The sequence below is a fragment of the Struthio camelus genome, chromosome W, assembly GCF_040807025.1.
Source record: "Struthio camelus isolate bStrCam1 chromosome W, bStrCam1.hap1, whole genome shotgun sequence".
In the NCBI taxonomy this organism is placed as follows: Eukaryota; Metazoa; Chordata; class Aves; order Struthioniformes; family Struthionidae; genus Struthio; species Struthio camelus.
In genome coordinates, this window is record NC_090981.1 from 60,090,316 (window position 1) to 60,112,079 (window position 21,764).

The 21,764-nt window shown below is 43.7% G+C and overlaps 1 protein-coding gene across 1 annotated transcript; it reads right to left on the reverse strand.

Annotated features, from left to right (window-relative positions):
* Positions 1 to 16: 16 nt before the first annotated feature.
* On the reverse strand, positions 17 to 21,763 carry LOC104152007 (tubulin polyglutamylase complex subunit 2). Its single transcript, XM_068924830.1, has 7 exons — positions 21,341 to 21,763; positions 15,778 to 15,857; positions 9,601 to 9,688; positions 7,021 to 7,152; positions 5,212 to 5,325; positions 3,525 to 3,685; positions 17 to 1,530 (listed from the first exon to the last, which is right to left on the reverse strand). Exons 1-7 carry the CDS (start codon positions 21,411 to 21,413, stop codon positions 1,288 to 1,290), a joined length of 891 nt encoding a protein of 296 aa, XP_068780931.1. The 5' UTR covers positions 21,414 to 21,763; the 3' UTR covers positions 17 to 1,287.
* Position 21,764: the final 1 nt, after the last annotated feature.

The following is a 21,764-nucleotide window of genomic DNA, read 5'->3' on the forward strand; positions in this document are numbered from 1 at the left end:
CAGTCACTCTGGAGGAAAATATTCAAATCTTTATTAAAATACTATTAAGCACTTACAGGGTGGTTTGGTCTTTCCGAAGGCCATAAATACTCGTGAAAGCCTCACAACATCCCTGTGAGGTAGGTTGGTCTTATGCAGTTACGCAACTGTTTCATAAATAAAATATGCTGTTGTTTAAATAATCAGTGCTTACTTGGAGACGGTGACTTTGCATTCCCTACTCAGGCACAGAACGGGCTAGCTGCTACAATGTGTTTCCAGCATATCTAAGAAGACTGGATGGCATAGAAAATTAATGGAAATAGTCAAACGCAATTGAAAACCAGAAATGAATGGGTTAAAGTGCAGTTCTACCCTGAAAAACTTACAGTACAGAAAATAGCATCAGGGTCTTCTAGGACTGTAGGATCTCAATGACCCCTGGCCAGATCCTGCCCACTTAATAAGTAACAAAGGCTTCTTTGAATACTTAGCTTGGCAAATGAACGAGTAACAAATCAAGGTGTCCTCCTGTCTTACAGCTACTGTACACCTGTGGCTGCCCTGACTTAGCAGCCCCCAGCCAGTTCCCGCAAGAGGAGAAAGCAGAGGCAACGAGGGTTCTTGCATCTTCTTGTTGCCGCCAGGCTCATTGCAGAGGACATCACACAGAGCTCACTATCCCAAAGGTTATGGCATGAAGGCCAAGGAGTGGTCTAGGCTGTAGAGCAAGTGGTTAGGCCAATGCAGGGACACAGAAACCTCAGGTCCCACTATACCGTTAATCTCAGAGCTGGAAGATTGTAAGGAATACAGGGAAATGCAGAGTTTGAGTCTATCTATCTGAAGTGAAAGATATTTCTTTGTGTTGTGGGTTCCAGCCTGCTCCCATAACATGCGAGGTCAGGGCAGGTTTCTTTCAGAGGAGCCAGCAGAAATAGCCTCACATACTGTATTTCAGCGAGGGTCTAATAAAGTAATAGTGGCTTACATTTACTTTCATTTCAGGGCTGTAGTTGCACTGTAATAACAGCTTCTCTACAGAGCAGTGACATCAAGAACTTCATGCCCTCTGAAAAGTACATGCTGCAAGTAGCAGAAGTGAATTAAATCAGTGTCTCAAGGTTTTTGCGCAAAGCCACCAGGATCTACCTCCCTCCCACGTCAAAGTACATTGTAGTTATATTTCATGCAAATGCAACAATGTAGTTTCCATGGGAAGATCTACTCATGCACAGCAAGGGGCTTGGTCTGAAGCTCTCAGATTCTGCAGAGAACATCAAAGCTTATTGCAAATGCTGTCCAGGGTCAGATCTGGGGATCTCGCTTCCTTGAAGAATTCCCAGGTAGTGAGGAAGTCTTGGAGGAGGTCATGCTAGTATGGCTCTTTTGGGAGCCTGCTGGCTGGGAGGGTGGTTTCTTTTTGATCACTGGAGTTTTGCTCTTGCTTTTAAATACCTTGCTGGGGTCCAGCTTGTTCACAAAGGAGTCAGCTTCTTCAGAAAGGAGAGCTGTGTTGATGGTTATGGGTTTATACATGTTAAACCATTGCTGAAAGGCAGGATGGTGAGGAAGGAGGATGTTAAAAATCTTCCATTAGACATTCCCTCCCTCCTCTCCCCTCACCCCCAAGACCTGGTTTTAATCATATACCAGCAGGAACACATATCTGTTTGCAATAGTTTACTGGATTGCACAAAGTGTCCTGTGATAAGGATGGTCCCAGCTGCAGCTACAGTCCTGTAACTGCTCCACATTCCAGAAGGGCAAGAGGAGAACCAGATACAAACCTAACACTACCTTTCTTGCAGCGTAGGAGCAACTCCTGACTTAATCCAACAGGAGGACAAGCAAGGGAAAGGGATGAAACTAAACCACATTTATTTAGCTTCAGAGAAGCAAAAAGGATTAACAAAATCTGGAATTTAGGAGTGCTTATGAAACAGAACCAAACTAGTCGTACTTTTTAAAATACAGCCTCCCTCCCACCTTTCACATATCCTGTACAGGTTTTTTAACTCTTTACACCAAGGATATATATTGTTTCTCCTCTCCCTGATTTTATGACTAGAAGTGACCAGAATACATTTTTTTCGTTCCCAAATGCCCCCATAATGCTATGCCCTGCAGTCCCTATCTCTTAGTGCTCTTCCTATCAGTTATCCATTGCACGAAGTCAGGAAATGAAACTGTAGGGGATATGATATTACAAACCCCACTGAAACCACCCTCAATGAAACGCTGAACAAGATAAACAGAAGATCGATACCAAAATGTAGAGGGCAATCAGTTAATGCACTGCATAATGGAAAAGGGCTTTAATATATCATCCTTAAAGACTTTTAAAAATGATAATGGTTAACATATTAGAAGGACATAATTTAATAGATGCTGTGAAATGCCTAGGGTATATACGAGTGATTTCACTAAGGTTTGTGAATGTACTGAACATACCAAAATATTCTAGCAGGAAAGCTACAGAAAGGCAGAGCCCAGGGATATACTCGAATACCACGCACGCAGCCTTGACTGATAAGGTAGAGCATAGTATGACAGTGCAAAACCCAGAAACACAAAGAGCCAAATTCTGCAGGCATTGAAGAGATAGGAAGCAGGCAGTGATTTTAGTGAGCAATTTTGATGCACGCAATACAGCAGTTATATCAGAGGTAAGGGCAAGACACTGACAGAGACCCACAAGAGCTTGCGAACGTGCACAGACATTGCACAGGCCTATGTGCTGTGTTCAGCAATGCTATCAGGTCCATTCTCTGACCTTCCACAAGGTGGAAGCTGGGTTGGGGTTGAAGGCCCAGTCAAGCACAGAGGATGGCAAGAGCCTCTAACAGCAGGGTTCTGGCAGAGTAGAATAGCAATTTTAATAATAATAATGAACTGGACTGACCAGCAGGTCATACCTGGAGCAGGGAACAGCATGAAAGCTGCACTGTCCCACAAGTACTTCTGGAACTGCTAGGATTTAAATTACTCTTTTGGCCACCATTTCCTCAGGGCACCTCTTTGTGACCGAGGAGGATGGAAAGGGATTAGTACCTCTTATAAGGCTGAAGCTCATAGTCCTCCTCTAGGCTTCTGTCCAGGTCTACCTGGACCCCCCTCTCCACTCAGAGAGCTCTTGTTCTGTGCACCCAGAGAGCTCTTGTTCTGTGCAAAGCCTAGAAAGATGATCTATACAAATCATACATAACTGTGGGGATGAATGGCATTATATCTCTTCACTTGATGGCAGTCATGGAAGTAGAGGTTGGCTTCAGAGCCAAGAAAGCACAGAAGTAGCTGGGGTTCCACCACCTGCTATCAGAGGTCAAAGGCAGAGCTCAATTCAGGTGAAAAAGCAGAGTTAACACAACAGTAGTGACTTTATTCTCGTAAGCAGATGATTGTAACATGCCAGAGAGGAAAGGCTCATGGGCTTCCCCAGGGCTCACTAGGAGGGCCTACCTGAGCCTGCAGACCACTTTTCAAAAGGTAGAAAGGTGTTTTCTGGTCCAGATTTACTTGAAAGACTGATCTTGCTGTCTTACCTTAGCCTGGGGGCTGACCCCATAGCTGGTGAAGGCATATTGCCACTGTGGGAGACCCAGGTGGGTGATGAGCAGGCGGTAATAGGCTGTGAAGGTTTTGGTGAGGAAATGCCAATATAGAGCTCTGTCCAAGAACCATATCTCTGTGTCTGCGGAGACAACTAGAAAAAAGAAACAAAAATTATATTGCTGCTTTGCAGTGATAGAGATCAACTCCCGGCCAGTGTCAGCTGGGAGACACAACACACTTATCTGAAAGGATGGACCTTCTGAAAGAGAGCATCCCTGATTAACATATACAATTTTCCCGAGGTAACATGGTTTAATGGCTAGAGCATGGGGGCTGAAGGGGTCTTGGTTCTGCTTTCAGCCTTACTGAACACTCACGAAGTAGCCATTATACTCACTTCCCTCACGGTGAAACGGATGCAACGCTATTACTTCCCAACCTGGGACTGACACTCCAGGTGGAGCATCTTTGGAAAACACTAATTTTGTAACACAAGTTCAAAGTACGATTATTGCAAACATTTATCTGCTCTGCAAAGTAGAAACAGTAACTAACTAGTAGTCAGTCATCTGCATTACCGAGTAGAGTCCAGAGTCTGGAAGTCATGGGAGTGTATGTTGCCAACAAAAACATATTTTGCAAAGGCTTTCCATAGTGACTAAAAATTTCTCTGGGGGGCAACTTCTTAGAAAAAAATCACAGTCAGATTAGCAGAGACAAAAAGAAGTGATTTTACTTGGTAAATGGAGACTCTGAACACCGTCAGCTAAACATAAGGCCTCCTATGCCGACATCAACGCCTGCAAATAAGGTTCCCTCCCCTTGCCCATGTCATCCACTGAACGGGCTGGAATCATTATCACTAGAAAGGTAAGAAGATAAGTCAGAAGTTTCAGCCCTGGGAATTTTAGCCACACCCAGTTACAGGCATAAGATAACAACTGAAGGATTTTACTAAGAACAGGTCGCATGTGCACGTCCACACGCAGTGTATGTAAATGTATACACATGTACAGAGTGCACATGTACAGAGTGCACTCTGAATGTCAGATGACTACTACTCTACAAGTAATTGGGGGTTTCACTAGTCCATGACTGAAAACAACTTTCTGTGTACCTGTCAAAAGAAAGCTTGGCTCAGCTCGGCTCTCCCATTTGACCCTTCCTGCCAAATTCTGACCTCGCTGGCACCTGGAGGAATGCCATCCATGCTCTAGGTGGCACAGCCAGTCTAAGACTGTCTCAGTGGGCTGAGGACTATTTTTTGCCATCCACCCTTTGCTTCTAAGCAAAATACACCCTTCTGCATCAAAATGTGAGGGAAATACTCTGAGACATGTAAGTAACCAGGGATAAGTGAGTGGCTGAGCTCTGTATTATTTCAATATGATTGTCTGTAGGTCATATGTGAGTGTTTTCCTGTTTTAATATGTAAATAGGCTATGCATGCAGAAATCGCAAGTTATAACTCTGACTCGAACATTAAAAGGAAGAAAATGTTAGCTCCCGCTAAGTCATTGTAAGGCTTGGCCACTGAGATCAGTGCAGCCATGACTTCCCAGTAAACGTTCATCTACAAAGGTAAAGAAGATCAAAAATGTAAGATGATGCTATGTATCTGTCCCCCAGACACAACCTGCAACAAGAGATGGCAAACTTCACTCTTTTCAGTCTTACCTGGTTTAGTGTGCTTATAAACAAGACAAACTTTCCCATTCCCGTTGCATGGGTCTAATTCAAAGATAAGACTACGAGAATCAAAGTGTGGCTTCTCTGGTTTGCCTTCATTACCTTTAAAAACAGAAAAAAATCCTTCAAGAAACATATTTGGAAAATTGACTGTCTTTCAGCTGCAAAGAGTAAATCTATTTGGTAGATACTAACAAATCAATTGAAGAACTACATCAAAATATTATTTTTATGCTTCTTGGAAAGGATTAATTTCCCTGTGTTTAAAAAAAGCATGAGAAAAATCGTTAAGTCTCTCCCGTAGGAAAACATACCACAAACAAACAAAATCAGATGGCTGGAAAGGACATCAAGTTGTCTTCTAGCCCTTCTCTGGCATAAGGCAGGATGTCTCTTTAAGGATGCCACTCCACAGAGCTGTTTGATCTTTTCTTAAAGACTTCCAGTGCTGGAGATGCCACAATTGCCAGGCAGTGAACTCCAGTGCACCCTTATCATTTACAAGTTTTTCTCATGTCTGCCCTGAATCTTCCTTGCTGCAGTTGAAGCACATTACTTCTGTTTTATCCAACACCCATTTTTGCCCTACCTTCTCTCTTTTTTTTTTTTTTAATGCAGTACAGGGAGAACAGTTTTTTCTTTTTCTCTTAACAAAAGACATTGATGAATTTGATGACATATATATTTCGTTATGCATTCCAGTATGACATCAGCCACCTCAACAGCCAAGCATTTTAACTCATATTCAGTGTGACAAACCACCACCGCAGAGTCTTTTCTACAGGACCGTTTTGGAACTATGCAGCTGCATACTGTTGCAAAATATCACTTTGAATTTTAATCCTGCCGAGGAAGAAGGGAGACATAACATTTGAACTCTTAAGAATAGCTTTCCATGGAAGAAGTCAGGATAAGAACTCTTGTGGGAGACAACTTTTTCTGAATATACCTTGTAGGTGCATCAGTGGAGCTCTGAGTGGCTAAAGGGAAGCAGAATTTGGCCTATTTATTTCAGTGGCTGGAATATCAGGGCTGCAGCCAAACTGGAATTTGTAGAAAGAAAGGTTCGTCCAACAAGCTCAAGATCAGCCACGTTGAGAAACTACAAGAGCTATAGAGATTCAGAAACAAGACTGTAAAATCAAACAGCAATATTTTTTGAAAGAGTCAGCATGACATCTCATCCTGGTCTTGTGTTCTTACTTGTTCCAGCCTTGTTAGACTGAAAGAGCTCTGAAGAAAGGAAGTTTTTTTTTTAATTGTTTTTGCTTTTTAATCTGCAGGATATCTTACATTTCTAGTCAGTCTGGAAATACACGTTCTCCAATGCCATCTCACCTTTAAATACATTTACCAGAGCTTTTTTTCCAATTCTGAAGAGCATATCCAGCTGCCTTTTTACTACCAAGACTAAAATTGTTTCCTTCTGTTTGTATAACACCAGAAGCACACAAACACTTTGTAAGCCGAGTCACTGGAGGAAGCCTTAGTTAAAAGTTTAAAAAGGCAAAAGGCAGAATAGGAGGGCAGACCGGCTACCAAAGAGTATAGAAATAATACTAGTGACTGTCAGAGTTAACAATCACCATGAGATTCACAGTATACAGGTCTACACCTCTCAAGGCTGTAGGGGACTATTAGGACATAGGATGGATATGGCCCAGGAGACAAAAAAATCATCTCTACTCGGAGCGACCTCTTCTGTTGTTATATCCATGTACTATACCCTAACGTCATCCTAACAAAACAAAAGGGATCAGGCAAAGCATGTGTTCTAGCCTGCTAATAGGACATTACCTTCCTCATCTGTGTCATCTTCCAGGTCAGCGAGAGTTGGTGCATTAGGTAGAGTGTACATTGAGGAACCCCCAAGTCGACATAGCTTTGAGACACTATTAATCACCATGGAACCCAAGGGCATCGGGGTATCTGCAATAAGATCGACCATTAATTACATCCCAGAGTCAGGAAAGTACAGAGATTTTTTTGTTTCTTGAAACATCAGTTAAGCCTTTCCAAAACACAGAGGTGGGGAAGGGATGGGTATGTTCAGTAAGCCTGGATACTTAACCAAGTCAGACTCCACAGGAGCAAGAATTAGCCTTTTTCAGACAACGCCACGTCAGCAGCTTCTGCCCCGCTACAGAACCAAAAAGACATCAACTGAGAGATCTCTAGTGATTGTATCTGCTATAATCTGGAATAGGAAAGGGGAAGTGCTATTCGTGCAACACCATCTCAGAGCTGTGACGATAGGAGAATTGCACTGCTGACTAGGGCTGTGATGCAGCTGTATCAGCCCAGTTCTGTGAAACTGGCTATTAAAAATCCTAGCTAGCTACAGCCACCCCCACAAAACACTCTTGCATGCTTCTGTCCTTCCTCCCAAGAATCATGCCACCCATTTGCAACTTACTGGGCAGCTCATCCTCTTCTATCCCATGTACCTGCTCAGGGTGCATGCTCTTGGGTCCCACTCCAACATGGGCTATTACCAGTGTGGCAGCAGGTGGGTAATCCTGAATGAATGCTTGAGGACTTGCCGCTTGTCTCTCCTTCTGAGGAATCTGCACTGTCACTAGTCACTAAGTCACAACCACCCAATTCAGCCACATGCTAGCATGACGGGCCTCACAGGGCGTAGCTGGATGCTTACTCAAACAAAATAGTTATGTGAGCTGCCTTGGGCTCTGTGCACTTCTGCGCCCTGAAAACAAGATTCTTCAGAGGTCATAACACACTAAATCCCACCTGAAACACAGAGTGTCAATGCAAGTATTAGAGTATTCGTGTCAAATGTCTCTGAAAATAAACTCCATTTCCTGAGGAGAACCATGTATTTGACACCCGAAACGAGCAGTACCCATAGCCTCAACTGACAACTCAATTGTAAGGCAACAAGCACCACGATTACAGTGGCAGGGCCCCAGTGCAGAGCAAAAGAACTGCCTGATTCTTGCCACACAAGGATGGACAATAAAGCTTGATCTTACTCTCACTTCCACCAATAACTCCATAAATAATTCCAGCGAATAGACTTAAGCTAGCGGGAGAGCAGAATCAGGCTCAGGGATAGAAATTTTGGTGGTTGTTAGTTAAACTTTGACAGATATCAGCAAGTCTGAGATAAGACACTTCTCTGGTACATTGTTTCTCGTTATCGAGCAAGGTCTTGTCCTCGTGGCTGATTAATACAACCTGTGTGACCTCTGCTCAGATGCTCGATGGATTTTGGCTTCCATCCACCCAGTTGTGAGATCTACGTGAAAAGCAAGAAACCAACTGAAAAGGAGAAGAAGAAGAAGAAAAAAAAAAAGTTCCAGCTAAGACAGGTAAGTATGTAAACAGCTAAGATGACAGACTGGACCTTAACACGGTCATGACCTTCCTAGCCTCCCTCTTTCTCGCTTGGAGATGTGAGCAATCAGATAGCTCCAGCAGATTCATTTTCCTCAGATTAAAGCTACCACTTGGAGCGGAGAGAGAAGAAAGGTATTAACTGGTGTGTAAGCTTTTCTAAAGCACTCATTATGGCTCACAGTGGGTAATCCACATGTTAATGTGACAGCAAAGGAAAGTCCCCCCCTTATAACATGTAAAGTGGAAAAAGAGAGAGGGATCATGTTATTGGTACAAGGTCACCATTCTGGCCTTCTATACAATTTGCCAGTTTAAAAATCAATGCACAGTTCAGGTCTCTTCGGATTGTGCATACACATATTTTTTAAAGAGAAAGAGGCATTATCAGAGAGTGGTTCCTCCTACTGGTTTACGACAGGAAAGCGTCCTCTCTAAAGCTGCCTCTCTCTCCTTGAATTAAAAAGGGAGCCTAATTACTAGATTCAAATTACATACGTAAATTTGGATGTCAACAGATGATCAGTGTGCTACGCAATGGTATTTATGTCATGAAGATTTGCTTGGTTTCTAGCAAGTGTTCAGTGTACAAGTTTCCTTCTGTGGGAGTCTAGCTCAGGCAAGCAATAAGTTTTGTCCTGCTGCATCAGGAAGGGACTTCTGATCTGCACTCATCTTTTAGATGACATTAGAACACCTCCTTAACATTAGAACATCTCTAAAACAGTCTACGATCCCATGCAGAAGTGCACTCACTTCTTAATTCAGAGGTCAGTTTTCTATAGTCGCTGATCAAACTGTCTAGCAGAAGCAAGACTACTTTTTTTTGCAGTTAAGGAATGGTGTTAATTTTTCACTCAAAATGACTTGGTGTGTGTGCTTTTGCTTAGACTTGTACAGGAAGCCAAGAGGTAGGTACTGATTGTACAAAAAGAAAGATTGAAACTAAAGGGATTCTGTGAAGCAAAGAATGGATGCACAGAAATGACGGTATCAGTGGAGAGGAACACATGGACTCACCATCAGTCTTCACACTCCAGGTCATCTGGAAGCCATCAGTCATCATATAGAAGTTCTTTAAATCCTCTGGCAACACGCAGGAGTTTTTCTACAAATCACAAGAGGCCTGAAGTATTATGGAGAAATGCAGGATGTGTCTCAAACCCAACAGAATCACTTTGGAGCAAGCAGAGAGGTACCAGATGCTAACAGCTTTCTGATACTGTCTGTCTGCTGGGGCTACTTCCCTGCAGCTGCCAAAACGTTTAACACTCAAAGCCATGTAAAATAAAGGAAGAATCTGCTAAATGGTATCTAAGGCAGAGGAAACAACCTTCAGGTACACACAGTTCATACACCTTTACTTAATCTGGGCCACAAATCTGTAAAATCTGAGAGATAGTAATCAGAGTTTTCCCCAAGTCTGCAACTCATGCATATCCCTTCTCTGCTCCGATCCAGTCTCTCAACACACCTATCCAGCAGGAGCTACCTCCAAGCCACACATCCAGCTGCAGTGCTGAACTGTGGTTGTCAGCGACTGGCAAGAGAAAGGGTGAGCTCTAGCTTCCTCCTCTCTACATTCCCTCCGACGATCAGGGTGGCCGTTCTGCCTATTAAAGTCCTATTTATGTTCGTATTCATTGAGCTTTTATAGCCTCTGTCCCCTAAACCGTGGCATATACACAAGGCAGGAGTCTCCAACGCACCCACACCCTTCACTCCTGCAAGTTAAGTTATTTACTTGCTAGGCATACCCATTTATGCCTACAGGCTGCTATTGATGAGTTCCAGATACTAATGGCTTTGCAGCTTGCCGGAGGGCAGTTTACTTTACTTGCCCCATCAGCAGCCTGGTCACCAGCACAGTGTTTTTCTAACCCCGCTTGAGAAAATCTCCAGAGGCAACAGGTATTAAAGCAGAGAATCTGATACTGTAGAAACTTTGTTTTGAGAAGAATTTATTGTCATTTGATAAGAGCATGCTGATGGCCAAAGCTCTGGTGGTAAGTTTCAGAAGATTATTGAACCACGTGGACATATCTGAAGTTCTTCAAATGCCTGCAACAAACACACCTTAATCTGTGGGTTACTCTCAGTGCGAAATAATTTCATGCTGCACTTTCACCACTTCTAGTTTCATGCTGTAGCTGCAAGGGAGGTGACTAGGTTTAGAACTATGAAGAAAAAAATGACAGACCTGTTTGTTACCAAAATTTACAAGACTACAAATGTTTACAGCATTTCTAGCCCATCTTCAAACCATCCAATTGTAACTAAACTACTCCAGCAATAAAAATGTATATGGGAACAGCTCTTTTGACTTCATTGGGGTTCTTCCTGTAAGCAGGAGAACCAGATCCATTGGGATGACTGGTCTCTCCACAAAAGGATATGGGTGGATAGGCCTTCTGCACTGAATTCTTCTTTTCTGGAGAGAAAGATCAACATGTGCACGTTTCTCGAAATGGTTGCCCTCTCCACTTTACTTTTATTTTAGGATCCTCCTAAGTACGACCCTTTCCAAATGATGGTGCAAAATATAAGGGTGGGAAATGCTGCATCAGAGCAGATGTGCAGCCTATCCAAAATCCTAAAAAGCTTTACTAATACCCATCTCTCCCATGTGACAGAAAGGACTGACTGATCTGTCACATTACGCTCAGCCACAGGACCTTATGACTTCAAAACAGTGGTCTTCTGACAGCAGAGGTCAGAGAAACGAGACCATCACACATGAAAAAGAGCTTCACTTCAAGCAGCTGTACTCTCCTCGCTCATCTGGTAGTTTCCAGGGTTATGATCTCCAGCCCCACAAAATACAATGTTCCTAATAACATGCCAGAAGTGGCTTAACCACAGCCCTGGCAATCAGGTTTTTTTTTTTTTAAAAAAAAAAAAAAATCCCAGTCATCTGGTTACACTCATCAGCTCATAAAACACAACATCCCAAGTGCCCAATATGGTGTGTGAGGTCTATTTCTTTCGTTTATCATCTAAAATATCCCCAAATAGTCTCCCAAAAAAGTACACTCCATTGAGGACAGAGAACATTAGAACCAGGAAAGCTTGCTGCCAAGACCTGATTAACACTGAACCCAGAGCTAAAACACTGACATATTGCAATTCACTTAAATTGAAACAATGCCTCCCAAGCAAATATCCTAAGGAACTGCACAACAGTCAAAACAAACAACCCTAGAGAGACTTCTCTAAAAAGTGAATTAGTTCTATACACCTCCTGGGGAGAGAAGGAAGGGATTTATGTCGCTTCCCAGTAGCGGAGCAAGTCAGCAGCCACCTTTCTCTCTCCTTAACTTCACGTAGTCCCATGACTGGTCTACCCTGGCTGCTAGTGAATACAAACGAGGTTGCCCTATGTAACTATGGGCATCCCAGAACTCCTCCAGCTTGCACTCCATTATGCACCTTGAAGAAATCTACCTTTCCTCATGCACTGCTTCTGCTGGCTCCACTTCCCTGCCTCTCCCACGCTTGGGGCCACAAAGCAGATTCAAGACGGGTAGGTCCCATCTTGTGGGGATTGGGGATTGCAGGTTTGTATAATGCTGAGGGAGGACACACATGGAGAACGGGGAAAAGGGCTACTGTGGATGTGTGTGTCCACACACATACTTTGCTGGGTAAAGGCTAGTCTGACTGAAGCTGCATAGGGCCTCATCATATAAGTTTCTGAGACGCTGAGCAAAACACACTTGCCATAGAAGGAATCGTTGGTAACTGGATCTGAGCACAAGCTTTGTAAGTCAAAATGAGATGTGGGACAAAAAACTGTGGAAGGCTTCCAAAATAGCCAGGAACAGCCACCTCATTTCCCAGTGAGATTTACATACAGAAAGTGCTTCTGAATCATCTGGCAGCCTATGACAATCCACAGCAGGGAAGCTGTAAACTGCTCAAGGTTTTTTTTTTTTTTTTCCTTCTGTTTTTATTACAGAACAATAAATCCCTGTAGACAAACGGCACAAGGAGGAACAACAAAATTCTCATGCGGAGTCGGAGAACATCAAAGCTCCAGCAGTGTGATGGGTAGGGATCACTCACAGCCAGCCAGCTGCAGTTCAGACACTATTAACAAGCCAATTAGAAGAATAGGCAAAATGACCTCCTTCATTTTGCTTTGCTTGCTGAGGTGCTGAACTCCCCCCAGCAAAACGTATTTTTGTATTCTTGAAAAGCAAAATAATGATGTGAGTGACTTATCTCTTCTGAATGAGGAGGAAACCACTGATTAGGCCCTTTAATGCAGATATCAGAGTATCTCCTAGCAATATTTTATTATCATGTCCCTTTTTACAAACTGCGTATGGAGGGTAGCAAGGTGGATGCCAACTTAATTTTAGAAGTAAGAACTGGCTCATAGCAGGATATATGATCACTATCACTGGTGTCCCAGTCATATGCTAACTCTGTCTCTACTCCCACTTCTATTGCTTGTCTCACTCTTTTGGGGCAAAGATAACAGCTTAGCAGGTCTGAAACATCAGGAAAGCAGAAAATTTCTCTCTTTTCACTTCCATACTTTAGTACATCAATACTTGACAATCATTTATCTTATATATTTTTGTCAGCGTGCTAATTTCCAATAAAATATTCAGGTTTTATTTCCGGTTTGATTTCACGAAATGTAAACTTCAGCAGCTCTTTCTGATTGTCTGCATCTACAGAAAGCCTTGGAAAACATCTTTTTTGCCTTCCCGCTGTCCTACTGCATTGTATCCTGTCATAAAGCTCTTTTCCCTCTGCAGAGCTTCAGCTGACTGGCATTCAACAAGCTGATGTAAAATTGTAAAACTTCCACCATTATATCCAGTTAAATACTATCATAAACTTGGCATAACCCAATTTAACAAACATAGCTTATTTTTGAGACAATGACAAGAAAATTAATGCTGGTAGTACGGATTATTAGAATACCATTACAGTCATTCATAATTAAAATTAGTTTGATTTTCTTATAAGAGGTTCTGAATACCATAGATTTGCTTTTGGCAGGAACACATTTCCTCTACAAGACTGCAATAGGACAATGAGAATTGCTTCTAGCAAAACTGTAAAGAAAATCTTAATCATAGAGCTTTTATTTGACGAGTCTTAATCAGAAGAGTGAGGTTTTGGAAAAAAACGTGACGAGTTTGTTCAATTTTATCTACATCATACAAAAAGCCCTACAAAGACTTTCCTAACCAAAGACATAGTGGGAGGTAAAAATACAGACTGGAATGAGACTTTGTTAAAATCTCAGCTATGGAGAAAATATGATTACATGCGTAAGTGTTGCCACCTAGTGGCTACAAAGAAACCGTGCTAAAAGAGAACACTGGGTATGGATGTATATCCTTGTATTCAGATCCAAGTACGATGAGCTTGGGGAAAAGGACAGGTATGAGTTTATCCTTGAAGGGCTCTGTGAAGTGCTAGGTGCTTTACACCTAATCTTCACTGCAGTACGTACTGCAATTGCATGGACTAGCCATTGTGCTAGAGATCAGATTTCATCCCCAGAGCCCAAGATCTGCTACGTATTCTTATTTCCACATACAAGAGAAATAGTTAGCTTTGAACTCAGGAAAGGAGAGTTCAGATTTTGTCAATGCAACTGGAAACAAAGAAATAGACAGTGAAGTCCCTCATCATTAGCTCCAGCTCAACTGTATCTATTCAATTCTTAGCATTTACTGGCACAGTTCATCCACTGGGGTGGGGGAAGATGTTCTGCCTTGAGCAAAGTGCTTTGACTAAAGCATTTCAAAGTTTGAGTCCAAAAGAATATCTCAATTTTGAGATAAAACAGATTTAATTAGGAGAATAAGAAGTACCTGATATAACAAGAATACGTTCAGACTGAATAGACTTTGCCTTTTAAAAAAGGGGGGGGGAGGAGAGAGGGAGAACGAGTAAATGCCTCTCTCCTGCTCCCAACCTGAGCTGGCTCACAGCCAGTCTGAGCACTTCTCTCTTTCGAGTGCCCTTAATCCACCACAGCTGCAGGAAATCAAGAATCGGTTCACATGAACCTGAAAAACTGGACATTTCTTCTAACCACAGTTACTGGCTACTGTACAAGTTTCAGTAAATAACCCAGGCTTTTGAACACTATATCACACATACTCTGACCTGGATTTATATTTTATTGATAAATATCACTAATTGGGAAAGGGTGTTACCAAAATGGGTGCAAGACTTTTGTTTACTTGTTAGGAATAACTCATGGCAAGATGTCAAAGGGGCAGTTATTTTCAGGGAGTAGTAACAAGTGCAATTGCCGGGAGCGCATGCATCTGGGCACAGCACGGGTTAGAGCAAAGGGAGGACAATTAATTCACCTTCGTCCCCTGCCATGTACCTCTCCAAAGGCCGGTCAGCTACTACTGCCGCTACCCTAAAAAAACAACGCCTAGAAAGCAGTCATTCCTCATCCTGTGCCCCCATCCAGTCGCACGTGTGTATGCACGTGCATTGGGTCATGGGATTGAAAAACACATTTATGTTCGGAGAAGTGACCAAAAATGCCATCTTTGTCCACCACAGTCACACAACAGTGTTCAGGAACCCTTTGGTCAGGCAGTCTGATGCACTGAGGTCTGCTAGTGGGGAGCTGAGGTAGTATGCGGCCTTTGCTGGCTTCTGGAACAGCCAGTGGGACATGTGTGGGCAAAAGATTGGGGCTGCTGGCCAAAGAGGTGGAAGGAGGGGCTCAGAGAAATGGAAGCAAATACCTGAGGCCGAAAGGCAAAATGGACAACCGGAATGAACTAGATGGCTCAGGAGTATTTTCCAGCTTGAGATTTCTACCTATAATGGCTACAAATAATGAAGAGCTTCTTCATTTTGTCTCAAAGAGAGCTGGAAAATGGTTTCATAGCTGAGTTAGAACCATGTCCGTTCTCCACTGAGTCATCACTATTGCTGTCTATAACACCAAGGCAATTCCTTCTTAGACTTCGCATTTTAAATACTCCCTCACTGATGAGGGCCCTTTAACAGATCACGTGCATGTGATATTCTAGAAACCAGAGAAATACCTGAAAAACAAAGGCTGTTCAAGATCCAGCGTGCATCTGGTAGCAGGCTGTCTTAAAAGCAAACAAAAGGTGACCATGTCATTTGACATTCTCCACGGGCTGCAGTATAGTCAGACCAACCCCACTGCAGAACTATCATGAAAACACTCACTTGCTCCCATGAAATGATAGTGTGGCGTTCAGCTGGTTCCTTTTCCACAAACGTCACCTCAGCAACTCCTGGAGAAGTCTCTAAAAGGAAAAGAAGAGTGTGTCTGCAGCTGGAATGGGTGACATCAAACACTGGGAGCCAGACAGTTTTGCAAGTGAACCTGACAGATAGCTGGGGGAAAGCCATTAATGACCACAAGAACTATGCTTGTGACTAAGCAGTGGCTTTCTTTTGTCTGTAATTGTACTCAGCACGTCCTGGCATGAGGATGCTTAGTGCTGCACAAGATGACATCCTTTGATCATTTATATATATATACATACAGACATGCACACTACAGATAGATTTGGTATTTAAGGTCTGATCTTTTGCAGAAGTTTCACGGCAAAAATCAGCCCTGGGTTCACGAACAACTCTAAAAGTCAGGTGAATCTTTTTGCAAGCATGCTCTGCGGTTTTAGCTGGGCAAGATATTTTTAGCCTGACACAAGACGCTGTGCAGTGTTGCTGTGAAACGCTAGCCTCTGTATGCCACAAAGACGGGCACATTTCAGGGCTGGATTCAGTAGGTTTGAACAGATGTAGAATCTGATTCTGCAGAATGGACCAGCATGAGCAAACATCATTTCCCTAGAATCCCAGCTGGGCACATGCAGATCTGTTAAGAGCACTGAGCTCATCATTTATAAAAGTGATTTGAATATTTTATGGGAACGAATGCTATAAAAACACAAGATACTAATCTGCATAGTGCTATCCTTGCAGGTGTGTAGTGGCACAACAGTCTCCCTCGCACTTATTATTTTATAACGTTTTACTTCATCTACAGCCAACTGAAACAGTTCCCGCTGACTTCATTCACTTTGGATCAGGTCCAGAGAGACTACTTACTTGTTATGGGAATTGCAAACCCAGCACACGAGGCTATAGAGCAGAAACGATCACTATGCAGGGCTTTGAAGACTGGCTCTGCTGTGAAAGTATGGGCTCCCAAAGCAGTCACACATATTATAATTGCTTTCTGCTAAAACATACACAGTGCAGTAGACAGGAAAGGCAGGCACCAGAGAGCTTTGGTTCATTTTTTATCTCCAGCTCTAGGCTTCTAATTCTAGCAGCAGTGCTACCCTTTTCTGTTCTGCCGGTGGAAGAGCAGCAGTCAGCATAAGGAAGCCTGAACTTTGCTTTAAATAGAAGTATTAATTGTTACATTGCCAGATAATTTTAAAGACAAAATATATCACTAGAAAATCAAACTCAAAGTTAAAGATAGAAAAAAAAAATTCATAGTAGGTCATCTAGGTAATCTTTCTGGCCAATACAGCTCTCCAACGTATAAAAGACTTCCTCATGTTTTGCCAAGCTTCACTTCAAATAGCTGGGTGCAAGGCAAGATGATCTGTCTCTTGCATAAATGCAAGTCTTCTGTATGGAGACCGCATTCTGCTTTTAAAGAAGTCTGGGATCAGTGATCTAACTGGTCTTCTCCATCTGAAATATGTCAAGTCTTATAGCAAGTTAAGAGATCATAACAACAAAGTAATTGTTATTTCTGTGATCAAAGAAAATAGTAGAGATGTTTAACTCATCCTGCACAAAGGCTTGGCTGGGACGGTGGAAGATTTAATAACGCATCAGTCACAGGAAGATGTCCAGGGATGAGCAAACTGCATCTTCTAAAGAGGTCCGCACCAAATCCAAGATCAAAAGAAAGAGAAATTTCATCTTAAAGGTCTGAATATTATATTAAAAATATCCTGTGGGTTATCTGAAGACCATGCTTAACAGAGGTGTGCAAGTATGGATGGGAGCTAAACATGAAGAAGAAAAAGAAGAAATGCCGTAGCATGCATGGCATGCTAGCTTTTAGAATCCAGATGGAAGAAATCAGGAGGCCAACAAGGTTAGACAGAAGATATGGGACAAAGCTTAACCAGTTCTGGAGAATCCTCCCAGCTAACTATTCCGAATCAACATCACAGTAAATCCTGCCCTATTTTTAGCACATTTCATCTAGAGGCTTCCAAAAATGCTTTCCAGTATTAATCAGAATGACTTGATCTAATGGTCTAACTGATGCACCCGCGAGTGCTGAGGGAGCTGGCGGATGTTATTGCTAGGCCACTCTCCATCATCTTTGAAAGGTCCTGGAGATCAGGAGAGGTGCCTGAGGACTGGAAGAAAACCAGTGTCACTCCAGTGTTCAGAAAGGGCAAGAAGGAGGAGCCAGAACCTTCAGCCAGGTCTGAAGACCTGGGTGTCCTGGTGGACAACAAGTTAAACATGAGCCAGCAGTGTGCCCTTGCGGCCAAGGAGGCCAATGGTCTCCTGGGGTGCATTAGGCAGAGTGTTGCCAGCAGGTCGAGGGAGGTGATCCTGCCCCTCTCCTCAGCCCTGGGGAGGCCTCACCTGGAGTCCTGTGTCCAATTCTGGGCTCCCCAGGACAAGAGAGACATGACGCTACTGGAGAGAGTCCAGCGGAGGGCTACAAAGATGATGCGGGGACTGGAGCACCTCTCCTATGAAGGAGGGCTGAGAGAGCTGGGCCTGTTCAGCCTGGAGGAGAGAAGACTGACAGGCAATCTCATCCATGTGTACAAGTATCTGAAGGGAGGGCGTCGAGAGGGTGAGGCCAGTCTCTTCTCCGTGGTGCCCAGCAACAGCACAAGAGGCAACGCGCAGAAACTGAACCACAGGAAGTTCCGTCTGAACCTGAGGAAAAACTTCTTGACTGTGAGGGTGACTGAGCCCTGGCACACACTGCCCAGAGAGGAGGTGGAGTCTCCTTCGCTGGAGATATTCAAAACCCGTCTGGACGTGATCCTGGGAAACATGCTCTAGAGGACCCTGCCTGAGCAGGGGGGTTGAACTAGATGATCTCCAGAGGTCCCTTCCAACCTCAACCATTCCGTGATTCTGTGTAATTCTGTCTGAGCACAAAGCTGGAAGCAGGAAATCACAGCACTAGCAGTTCTTACTGTACTGCTAGTATTTCCTATAAATGGGATAAACTCTCAGCATCTTTGTAAAAGTGTATTAGATACGAATTCATGTATTCAGAAAGACTCTAAATAGTGAAGTATGGTCCTATTCTGGACAGTAAGTCAAGAACAGCTAACACTTGCCATTCAAATTCAGTTCTGAGCAATCAAGCTTTCTGGAATGCTACTATTATTCATAAAACTTCAGCAAACTGAATTATACTGGGAATGGAAAAAGACACCTCTCCCTTCTTCCCTCAGATTATAACCTTCATAATGCTTGAGAGAAATCTTCCACCTTGTAGGGATTTCCACAGAGACTAGAAGTTGAAAAGAAAAAACTCATACACAGAATTTGCTAAAATTTGTTAAAGCAAGGGTTTTTGGAATGGTCCCATGAACACTTACTCAAAGGTATTGGAAAAGTGGGTCTTGGGATTCCATATACTGTATGTGTAATATTTTCTGGCTTAAAAGGAGTATGTTGTGTTTTACAACGTGATCATTTCCATCCCCCATAGAAGTGTTTTAAAAACTCAGAGTTAAAAACCTATCATTGTTTTTATGTTATGGTAGGCAGAGAATTGTCTAGTGCCTTCACGAGGCTTCCCAGAAGAAGAGTTAAAATAACAAGACAGTTTCTAGTAGTGCAAACTACCATATAAAGCATCTTTCTGATTCAGATATCCTTTGTTATTTGAAAGAAACCAACACTATTACAGACTGCTCTGGTAATGTTTTCCAAAATTTTTAGTTCAGCAGCTCAAAGCATGTAGATTGTGGCACCATATTCATTAGAACTACTTCATGAAGCAGAAAATCCAGAAGGATTGATGAGACAGAAAAGATCCAGAGTGAAACATCATAAGAGTGGACCGAGGTATGCATTGCTATATTACACAACACAACAGACCAGAAAAAAATATAGACAGAAGAAACAAGCAAACACATTCCACGCGAAAGGCATGCTACAGGACTTTCAGAGTCAAACCCAGACTGCCATGTCTTGCTGGCTGTAAAGCAACACGCCTACCCAAAACAGTTTATATGGCAATGTTACTTTTGGACATTGTTAACATCCTGTAGATCTCAAACATCTGTGCCTGGGTGCTGCAAATGTGGGTAAGGCTCATCGTGTTTTGAAAAGAACTACTTATAAGAAGCATTCCCCAGTATCTGATTATCAGTAGTTTCACTCCCTTAATGCTCTCATGGTATAGAGTGGTAACATTATCCTGACCTTACAGATGGAAAACAAAAGAACCCTGAGAAGTCACATAAGTTCGTTCGTAAGAGAGCTCTGAACAGAATTTGGGGATGAAACCCTGTGCTCATTGAAGTCCACGACCATCTAATCTCATCTGGCTGTGCAGCTCTCTAGCAACTTGTGCTGTTTGCGATACGTATATGTTACCAGATGAAACTCCCTGTCCCAGGACACAAAGCACTGGTTAGATAGTTACAGTGGTCACTTCTGGCTTTACATTCATCTATTATTCTGTGAAGTGTGATTTGTAATGCTGGCAGATGCAAGGCCTGGGATCAGAGTATTGCTTTCCAGCAATAGGGATATGACAGTTTTGTGCCCTCAGCTGCTTACAGATGTAAGGTCTAACAACAAGATCCTTTACACATGCAAATATTTTCTGCAGTTCTTGTGATTCTACTGCCACAAGTAAAGTTTTGTCTGAGAGTCCTTATTTTCTGATGCTGACATTGAATTCCTTGCACTCCTGCTGAACTTCAAAGGGAACTGAAGGGATGCAAGAATGTTCAAGATCTGGACAAAAAAAAAAAAAAAAGATGACAAGCCAGGCATGTTATGGAAAAGGTGCTGGGGCATGGGAATAAATTGCAGGGTGACTACTTATGGGGAGATGATCCTGAGCAGATACAATGATCAGCCTCTCTTCGCATATTTCTGCCAGAACACATCGCTATGCTGAACTCCTGTCATTAGGTACAGTATCTGTTGACCCTGCATTTTCAGAAGTCACAGGAGAGGCTAAAAATTACACGTAATTTTGAATAAAACACCAAGTTCTCTTTCTTTGTTCTCAGCCCTTTGAAACTCAAGAGCTCTGTCAAGTCAGAGTGCCAAGAATTTCACTGTAAGCTGAAAAGCTAGAAACAGAGATTTTGTGCACAAATAAGAAGCGCAAGATCTCTCAGAGCTAAGCGGTCCCAGCGCAGGAACCTCAACAAAACTTACCATGACTGACAGTAAAAAGCAGCAACGTGGTTTCTCACATCACCTGCGCACCAGCAGCCCAGCAACTCCCTGCCATGGAGGTGGTTGGGGGCAGCAGCCCAGCACCCCACAGCCTCAGTAACGCCCCACGGCTGGCCAGGCCAGACCCTCAAGGGCCACCTGTCCTGCCAGCCCCTTGGGGCAGGGACCTGCTGAGCACACACAGTGCCACAGGCCTGCCTGGGGACACACGGCCTAGGCCTCGCCGGGGCCACCAGCCTAGGCCCGGGGGCCCCTTCCGGGGCCCAGGCTGCGGGGCGGCCTCCACGCCAGCACCACGGCCCTGGCCTACCCCAGGCCCAAGGGGCTCTTCTTCCACGTTGCCACTCACCCAAGATGCGCGTGACGCCCAGGGTGAGCTTGTCCAGGTAGGGCTTGATGCTGGTGGAGGGCTTCTCCTCCATCCTTTGCAGGCCCCGGCCCGGCTCCCGTCACCATCAACTCCCAGGCACGACCAGCACAGGAGTTAGGGGGTGGGTAGGTGTGTAAAGGGGGGGGGGGGGGGATTGACCCTTTTTGTCCCTCCTTCCACCTTGTAGCCGCGGCTGCGCCGCCAGGAGCCCTGGGAGGTGTAGTTCTCCTGGCCGCCGCCCCGCTCAGCCTATGGAAGGAGCGATGCGAGAGGAGGCCTCATGGGATCGGTAGTTCCTTGGGCACGCGACCCGCCGTCAGCGGCCTCTCGGAGGACTACACCTCCCAGAATGCCCCTCTCCTCCGCCTGCCGCGGGGACCTCCGACTCGGCGGCCCCCAGCTG